The sequence below is a fragment of the Coregonus lavaretus genome (genome assembly GCF_964263955.1).
Source record: "Coregonus lavaretus genome assembly, chromosome: 26".
Lineage (NCBI taxonomy): Eukaryota > Metazoa > Chordata > Actinopteri > Salmoniformes > Salmonidae > Coregonus > Coregonus lavaretus.
Genome location: NC_140013.1, coordinates 24,967,542 through 24,977,296, shown reverse-complemented (window position 1 = coordinate 24,977,296; position 9,755 = coordinate 24,967,542). Strand labels below are relative to the sequence as shown.

General features: G+C 44.3%; 1 protein-coding gene across 1 annotated transcript in view; it reads right to left on the bottom strand.

Moving 5' to 3' along the window:
* Positions 1-503: 503 nt before the first annotated feature.
* The window catches only part of LOC311101742 (cell adhesion molecule 1-like), a gene marked incomplete at both ends in the record, with an annotated part of 176,938 nt that continues 167,686 nt past the window's right edge, over positions 504-9,755 (bottom strand). The window contains 2 exons of the mRNA XM_084142923.1: positions 504-622; positions 809-937. Coding sequence (XP_083999049.1) covers positions 504-622; positions 809-937 — 248 coding nt within the window. The remainder of the gene's footprint in view (positions 623-808; positions 938-9,755) is intronic.

The following is a 9,755-nucleotide window of genomic DNA, read 5'->3' as shown; positions in this document are numbered from 1 at the left end:
AGAGAGAGAGACAGACAGTGAGAGAGAGAGTGCTTCTAAAAGCCTGGTACACAAGCTAAGATAGAGCTGCAGGACAACAAGAGAAGAAGTGCCGTGTCATTCAATCTCCTCTGAAAGCTAACTGCAGCAAAAAGGAACTGGTGGAGTCGACAGGCTTGGGGGGGGGGGGGGAAATAAAACAACAATTACGAAAGAAATAGAACAAGGCACAAAATTGTCTGTAAAATAATTGAACTGTACAGAATGGGCCCCAGCAGTCCAGGAGAGGTGGATGGGAGAATCCACAACGAAACAATGAAGCCTCCCACTACTCATCCACTCCAATCCTCCTCTCCTCTTCAATTCTCATAATTCCTCTCCTCTTCTCTTCTCCTTTCCCCACCTCTCATCTTTCCTCCTCAGCTGCACCTTTCCTCCTCCACCTCCCCCCCCACCCCCTCTGGCTCATTCAGAGTTAGATATAGTGCTCCTACAGGACCCCCCCCCCCCCTGGCCTCTCATCATTAGATGTAGTACTCCTTCTTCTCCTCCGTGTTGTTGTGTCCCCCCTCTGCATTAATGATGGCCGTGTCTGCATCTGCTGCGTCGTCTGCCCCTTTGGCTTCATGTGTGAAGTAGGTGCCTGCAACGGATAAACATATTTATGAACACCCCTGTTGGACTTAACTGAATGGTAATGAATCCCTACAGATAGTCCACTTCTAGGTCTATTAATTATCAATGATAGTGTCCACCAGTTCATCTCAAGCCAGTGAAGCATTTTAACAGCCAGATGTATTCTTCATGGGATCCAGGTGAGCCCTTATACCTTTGTGTCTGGCGAAGTAGCGCCCCAGGATGATGAGTGCACAGAGGATAGCGAACATCACCACGGCAACCACGCCTCCGATGACAGCGTGGTCTATCTTCTGTGGTGCCCCCTCACCAGCTCTGGAGTCTGGAAACAAGCCAATCAAAGCCTCTTAAAACAATTATCCCCAGACCCCTTCTTTGAGACAATCACAGCTATCAGAGCAGTGACTGCCTTCTGATTAAATCACAGACCGGCAGTAGCATAGTAATATTCAAAGTCACAGTGTATTCAAAGTCACAAACACTTTAAGAAATCAGGTAACATATGCAGCCAGAAATATAGGGATGTAGCAAGACTACATTTGTCAACTTCTACATAGAATCTGCCATAGACGTCCATGGTCAAAGAGTGACCCACTCAGGGAGGTAGCTGTGACTCAATACAGAGTGACTACTGTCGTATTCAATGAAATTCCATTAGAGCTATTCTGTTAAAGGGTGCCTTGTTCAACAATGAAGGACAACAATGCATTGTACAACGTGAAGCAGGGGAGTGAAAACAGTGTTTTCAGTTCAAATCAACGTTCAAATGTATGATTAACCTCCTCCCACTCAGTCACACCTTCTCTTCCCTTCCTACTGTGGATGTATGAGCTGTAGAACAGAATAGCCTACTTCATTGCGGTTTCATTAATTTTTCTGCATACAGTTGAACTGTACTTCTGAATGATGTTATTCAAACTATCAAATGCAAGTCTAATGTATATGTATGTGTTACATAATGACCACTTCAGGCCCCATGGCCATTCAAACTGATACTGCACTGCCGTGAATGAGGCCTCAATCTTCGTCTGTCTTTATCTATGTCATTTCTAAGTGATTAGTAATTGACTGTGTGTGGCAATGGACATTCACAACAGGATATCTGCAACGTCAATGCATTTGTTCTCTCTGCTTTAAAATAGACTGAAGTCGAAGCGAACTCTATGACACTGTATCATATTTCCAAATACCACGTATTCTGGAAGGCTAGACACAATTTAAACAGAAACATTCCAGGGAACTGTAAAATATACTCTGATTTAAGAGGTAATATCAGGAAGTTATAGACCTCAATCATAGAGAGTAGACACAAGCACGTAGATAAATCTGGCCCGATGTGCTGTCCCCTCTCGCAGAAATACATTTCACCCACAGGAATCAAAAAGTGGATCGTTGACCACTGTTTAGTGAGATTTATATGTCTGCTAGCTACAAAAGAACAAGGCAAGGCATTAAATCTCAAAACTTTCCAAATGTTCAGCACTCCAGGTCTACAGATTAAGTGTGGGGATCTGTGTCAGTTGGGACTGATGGAGGGGTGAAGAGGAGAGGTGAGAGAAGGGGTGTTACTTTACTGCCTGAAGGACAGACTCCATTTCCCATCAGTCCCCTCCAATCATGCACTGAAATTGGATGGTTTTGAATAAAGATTATGATTAGGAGAAAGGACTTTCTTTCTGAATGCGAATGGGAAAAGCCTAAAATGTCTGACACCTCCTTAACTTGAATAGAGAGTAAAGCCATGCTTCAATGCCATTTGCTCTTCAAAATGGACTAACCTCCACCAAGCAGGGGCAGAGCTCACATACTGTAGACACAGACTAGAGTGTTATCTGCTGCTGCTGGTTGTATCTCAGGCAGGATGAGCCGAGCAGAGCAGAGCTGTTTGTTTCCAGTATCAGGGACATCTGGTAGCACAGCACAGCATGCTCCCTGAGGAGAGGGAAGGGCCCATGCTCCATGCTAATGAACATCAACCCGCTAAATGGACTGAGCCGAGGAGCCTTGTCACATCCCCTCCCTCGCCCCGGCCCGCCCCGCCTCACCCCCACCCCCACCCTCACCTCGCCCCCCACCGCCTTCCATTTGACACCTGAACCAGCCAAATGTCTGGGAGCACAACCAGCCTGCCACAGTAAAATGGAGCGAGTTTCTTTTCACACAAAGTGGGCCCGTCTAAAGCATTGAACGTATCTAAAAGGTATGACAAAATATCAGCTGGGGGACTGTAAAATCTATAACCCGTCTCTAATGTCTAATGGCTAGATGAATGACAGATCTGTAATGGAACCGTCCCATGCTGTTGCCCTGTCTGGAGTCATTCAATGGTTCTGCCTTTTAGTTCAGAACCACATTAGCGGCCCTTTATGGCCTTGCACGTAAACTAAATAGAATTTTGATTATAATATGGATTTGCTCTAACATTCGGCCATTACCTCACACATAGTCCTGCTGTTGGCTGGGGAGCTGTGACATGCCCACACCTCTGTCCTGACAGGATGTGGCTGGGGGAGCTGTGACATGCCCACACCTCTGTCCTGACAGGATGTGGCTGGGGGAGCTATGAAATGCCCACACCTCTGTCCTGACAGGATGTGGCTGGGGGAGCTATGAAATGCCCACACCTCTGTCCTGACAGGATGTGGCTGGGGAGCTGTGACATGCCCACACCTCTGTCCTGACAGGATGTGGCTGGGGGAGCTATGAAATGCCCACACCTCTGTCCTGACAGGATGTGGCTGGGGGAGCTATGAAATGCCCACACCTCTGTCCTGACAGGATGTGGCTGGGGGAGCTGTGACATGCCCACACCTCTGTCCTGACAGGATGTGGCTGGGGAGCTGTGACATGCCCACACCTCTGTCCTGACAGGATGTGGCTGGGGAGCTGTGACATGCCCACACCTCTGTCCTGACAGGATGTGGCTGGGGAGCTGTGACATGCCCACACCTCTGTCCTGACAGGATGTGGCTGGGGGAGCTGTGACATGCCCACACCTCTGTCCTGACAGGATGTGGCTGGGGGAGCTGTGACATGCCCACACCTCTGTCCTGACAGGATGTGGCTGGGGGAGCTATGAAATTCCCACATTTCGGTCCTGACAGGATATGCACAGCCAGGTGGATTTATGGGGGAATAAAGAGGATTTGTGGCCGATGCCCACGTCACTGAAATGTGCTCTGCTGGAGTGGAGGGGCCACATGCTTTATGGTTCCCTCTCTCTCTGTGTTTGTGTCTGTTCTGGAATGACACATTGCCAGGTCACTGGTGGAATACCCTAGCACTGACTGATTTAGTGAATTACTTATTTTTTATTTTATTTTACTAGGCAAGTCAGTTAAGAACAAATTCTTATTTACAATGACGGCCTACACCAGCCAAACCCGGACGACACTGGGCCAATTGTGCGCCGCCCTATGGGACTCCCAATCACGGCCGGTTGTGATACAGCCTGGAATCGAACTAGGGGGTCTGTAGTGATGCCTCAAGCACTGAGATGCACTGCGCCACTCGGGAGCCCAACTTATTGACTGACTGACTGACTTATTGATTGAATGACTGAATGCCTGACTGACTTATTGACTGACTGACTGATTGCCTGACTGACTTATTGACTGACTGACTGAATGCCTGACTGACTTATTGACTGAATGACTGACTTAGAAACTGGGGATCAGTTGTGTGTATCTCTGTCCCCTGGCTGATTACATGGAATATTGATTTCATTAGTCATACTGGATCACACTCTGGCGAAAACAGGCAGGCGCGGCTTGTATGCACACTGTGGATTTACAGATGGAATTACACACATTTAATTGCAATGATGACTCTTGTGAATTGATGGAAAAAGCTCATAAAATATTAGGCAAGGGGACAAATTCAATATTACCCTCGATATAAATATATTTGTGGAGAATGTGGCCTGCTCTCACACACTCCTGAAGAACACTGGAAGCATCTACCTTGTAGCATAGTCTACTTGCTAGTAGCATAGTCTACTTGCTAGTAGCATAGCCTACTTGCTAGTAGCATAGCCTACTTGCTAGTAGCAGAGTCTACTTGGTAGTAGCAGAGTCTACTTGGTAGTAGCAGAAGCTTTTTAAACTATATGTTTTCGTGAAAAAGAGCTACAGATGTAGAATCTTAATTTTATCACCCTGTTGCAGGATAACTTTCTTGCAATGCAGGAAGTGTAAAAACCTATAAAAATCAACCCCTACAAAAATGTTCATTAATTATAATCCACATAATAATTCAAAGTTCCTGTTGCTGCAGGATTCTTTTCCCGCTGTAGCAAACTGCCTCAAATGAAGATCTTACAGTGGCTTGCGAAAGTATTCACCCCCATTGGCATTTTTCCTATTTTGTTGCCTTACAACCTGGAGTTAAAATTGATTTTTTGGGGGTTTGTATCATTTGAATTACACAACATGCCTACCACTTTGAAGATGCAAAACATTTATTATTGTGAAACAAACAAGAAATAAGACAAAAAAACAGAATACTTGAGCGTGCATAACTATTCACCCCCCCCCCCCCCCCAAAGTCCATACTTTGTAGAGCCACCTTTTGCAGCAATTACAGCTGCAAGTCTCTTGGGGTATGTCTCTATAAGCTTGGCACATCTAGCCACTGGGAATTTTGCCCATTCTTCAAGGCAAAACTGCTCCAGCTCCTTTTTTTAGTCATTTAGTAGACGCTCTTATCCAGAGCGACTTAAAGTTAGTGAGTGCATACATTTTCATACTGGACCCCCATGGGAATCAAACCCACAACCCTGGCTTTGCAAACGCCATGCTCTACCAACTGAGCTACAGAGGGCCTTCAAGTTGGATGGGTTCTGCTGGTGTACAGCAATCTTTAAGTCATACCACAGATTCTCAATTGGATTGAGGTCTGGGCTTTGACTAGACCATTCCAAGACATTTAAATGTTTCCCCTTAAACCACTCGAGTGTTGCTTTAACAGTATGCTTAGGGTCATTGTCCTGCTGGAATGTGAACCTCCGTCCCAGTCTCACATCTCTGGAAGACTGAAACAGGTTTCCCTCAAGAATTTCGCTGTATTTAGCGCCATCCATCATTCCTTCAATTCTGACCAGTTTCCCAGTCCCTGCTGATGAAAAACATCCCCACAGCATGATGCTGCCACCACCATGCTTCACTGGGGATGGTGTTCTCGGGGTGATGAGAGGTGTTGGGTTTGCGCCCAAAAGCTACATTTTAGTCTCATCTGACCAGAGTACCTTCTTCCATATGTTTGGGGAGTCTCCCACATGGCTTTTGGCAAACACCAAACGTGTTTGCTTATTTTTTTCTTCTTTAAGTAATGTATTTTTTCTGGCCACTCTTCCGTAAAGCCCAGCTCTGTGGAGTGTACGGCTTAAAGTGGTCATATGGACACATACTCCAATCTTCGCTGTGAAGCTTTGCAGTTCCTTCAGGGTTATCTTTGGCCTCTTTGTTGCCTCTCTGATCAATGCCCTCCTTGCCTGGTCTGTGAGTTTTGGTGGGCGGGCCCATCTTGGCAGGTTTGTTGTGGTGCCATATTCTTTCCATTTTTTAATAATGGATTTAATGGTGCTCCGTGGGATGTTCAAAGTTTCGGATATTTGTTTATAACCCAATCCTGATCTGTACTTCTCCACAACTTTGTCCCTGACCTGTTTGAAGAGCTCCTTGGTCTTCATGGTGCCGCTTGCTTGGTGGTGCCCCTTGCTTAGTGGTGTTGCAGACTCTTGGGCCTTTCAGAACAGGTGTATATATATTGAGATCCTGTGACAGATCATGTGACACTTAGATTGCACACAGGTGGACTTTATTTAACTAATTATGTGACTTCTGAAGTTAATTGGTTGCACCAGATCTTATTTAGGGGCTTCATAGCAAAGGGGGTGAATACATATGCCACCTTTCCGTTATTTATTTTTTAGAATTTTTTGAAACAAGTTATTTTTTTCAATTCACTTCACCAATTTGGACTATTTTGGTATGTCCATTACATGAAATCCAAATAAAAATCCATTTCAATTACAGGTTGTAATGCAACAAAATAGCAAAAACGCCAAGGGGGATGACTACTTTTGCAATCACTGTACATCTGTACAGGATAAATATGTCAAAGGCAGGCTGGACTGAATTGAATTGAGCCTTAGATTTGAAAGTGTCTTTGTTGAGGTCAGTTCACAGAGTGCAGGCATCACTTAGGGCTCTGAGGTCAATCCTTTATGTGTTGTTTTGAACAGGGGCGCAACTTTCACTGGTGATGGGGGGGTCGGGTAGGGAAGGGAAAGCTAATATTATAGGACCAGCACGGTGCTGCTGTCTGCAGCTGCTGTCTCTGTGTGTTGTGCCTTTTCTCCGGGTTGTAAAAGCCAGCAGAGCAGAAACTGGCTACTCTTTATTTGACTGATGTAGCTGGCAAGGTAACAGCTGTTTGACTTAACAGAAAAAAAGTATTTATTCCCAGTGCTGAGCTAGTAGTGTAACTGACATGGAACGTTAGCTAATGTTTCATCCCCTCTCGACTGAAGTTATGTCTGAAGAGAATTAACTAGCTAGCTAGCTAGTTGGTAGCTACCACATCCAGTTCAGCTCTAGCCTCTAGCTATCTGTCAAGTAGCAGCTTCTAACAGCTGGTGTGTGTATGGAAATGTTTTGTAGCCTTTTTGTCCCGTTTCAACAGAAGTAAATTAACTTGGCTAGTTTCCGCCAGTTGATGTACCATTAGAGCTAGCCAAAAGTTGGCTAACATTAGCTAGCTAGCTCACTAACTTTAGCTATTATTTTTGCCTCACACTAGACCATAATCAAACGACGAAACCAGCGGCCAAACGATTGAAGACCGATATTCTGATGTTTTTACAGTGTAATGTACGTTTATTGTAACATTATTGATCTGTCAGTTTCCTTAGCTAATTCCCTACTTTTCACACTGACATAAACAGCTCTACATGCTACACTGTCATGGTGCACAGTCAGTACACAACACTATGCTCATCATGTCCTAGCAGGATCAGATGGTGACAGGTGTCCCAGCAGGGTCAGACAGCCAGGGAAGACCAGTCTATGGGGCTCAGGTGAATTTTGCAATATATTATAACAATCATAACACCTCCTCCTCCATGCTTTAGGTGGGAAATACACATGCAGAGATCATCCGTTCACCCACACCGCATCTCACAAAGACACAGCGGTTTGAACCAAAAATCTCCAATTTGGACTCCAGACCAAAGGACAAATTTCCTCCGGTCTAATGTCCATTGCTTGTGTTTCTTGGCCCAAGCAGGTCTCCTTCTTATTGGTGTCCTTTAGTAGTGGTTTCTTTGCAGCAATTCGACCATGAAGGCCTGATTCACACAGTCCCCTCTGAACAGTTGATGTTGAGATGTGTCTGTTACTTGAACTCTGTGAAGCATTTATTTGGGCTGCAATTTCTGAGGCTGGTAACTCTAATGAACTTATCCTCTGCAGCAGAGGTAACTCTGGGTCTTCCATTCCTGTGGCGGTCCTCATGAGAGCCAGTTTCATCCTTAGCGCTTGATGGTTTTTGCGACTGCACTTGAAGAAACTTTCAAAGTTCTTGAACTTTTCCGTATTGACTGACCTTCATGTCTTAAAGTAATGATGGACTGTCGTTTCTCTTTGCTTATTTGAGCTGTTCTTGCCATAATATGGACTTGGTCTTTTACCAAATAGGGCTCTCTTCTGTATACCCCCCCCCCCCCAACCTTGTCACAACACAACTGATTGGCTCAAACGCATTAAGACGGAAATAAATTCCACAAATTAACTTTTAAGAAGGCTCACCTGTTAATTGAAATGCATTCTAGGTGACTACCTCATAAAGCTGGTTGAGAGAATGCCAAGAGTGTGCAAAGCTGTCATCAAGGCAAAAGGTGGCTATTTGAAGAATATCAAATATAAAATATAACACATTTTTTGTTAATACATGATTCCATATGTGTTATTTCATAGTTTTGAAATGTATTGGTAAAAAATTAAGAAAAAATTAAGAAAAACCCTTGAATGAGTAGGTGTGTCCAAACTTTTGACTGGTACTGTAGTTAAAAGTTACTGTTAGATAGAATGTAGATTAACCACAGACAATGATTTTCAGATACAAAGACTTATAAATGAAAATGTGCATATAAAAATCATAACTGGCATGAAGATTGGTAGAAATGGTAAGATAAACTGGCGCTCCAAATGGAAAAGGTTGCCGACTGCTGGTGTAGCCTATTCCCGGCAACTTTAGGAGCAAAATTCTGCTAAGGCCAGCAGCAGCGGGAGAAGAAGGGTCGGGAACAGTTTTTTTTCTTTCTGGTTAGGCTATCTTGATCTCTGGCTCCCCCTTGAGTCATTTGTGTGTCTTAATTATTTAATCAAACAGCCTGCTAGAGATTAAGAGACAGACTTGCTTTATTAATTCTGAACACAGTGAAGATTCGCAGACTCAACCATGACATTGAATGGAGGTGCAAAAATACAGGTGAAGGACTGATGGCAACACATCAAATCTGTGAATGGAGAGTTGACTGTGGACTTTGGAATGTTAGCAAAAATGTAGTTTGGAAAACTTTGGATTGACAAAACAAGCTTCTCGACTACACACAAAAGGACATTGTGAATGCTGCCTTCTTCTACCTAGTTCTTTTAAAGCGTTTTTTTCTGGGGAAGGTCATGCTAAGGAAAGTGATTGACAAGCTATGGGCCCTGTGTAGCTCAATTGGTAGAGCATGGTGCTTGCAACACCAGGGTTGTGGGTTAGATTCCCACGGGGGGCCAGTATGAAAAAATAAAAATAAAATATATGCACTCACTAACTGTAAGTCGCTCTGGATAAGAGTGTCTGCTAAATGACTAAAATGTAAAATATGTTCCAGTGCTCTGCCCTGCTCTCACAGTAGCTACTGTTCCGGTGGACAACATAACCAAGACTCTAACCTCCTCAGAAAGAATATTAGAGGAACTGAGTTCCTTGAACTTCCAATGCTGTATATTGTTACCCTTTGGAGGGTCAGCAGGTAGACTAACAAACCACTTCTGATTAGACATTCTCCTGCTGTGCATGTCAACCTAAGAATGTTGAAAGGGTTCATCATGGGTTTTGAGGAATATTGAATCCATCTATGCCAGTTT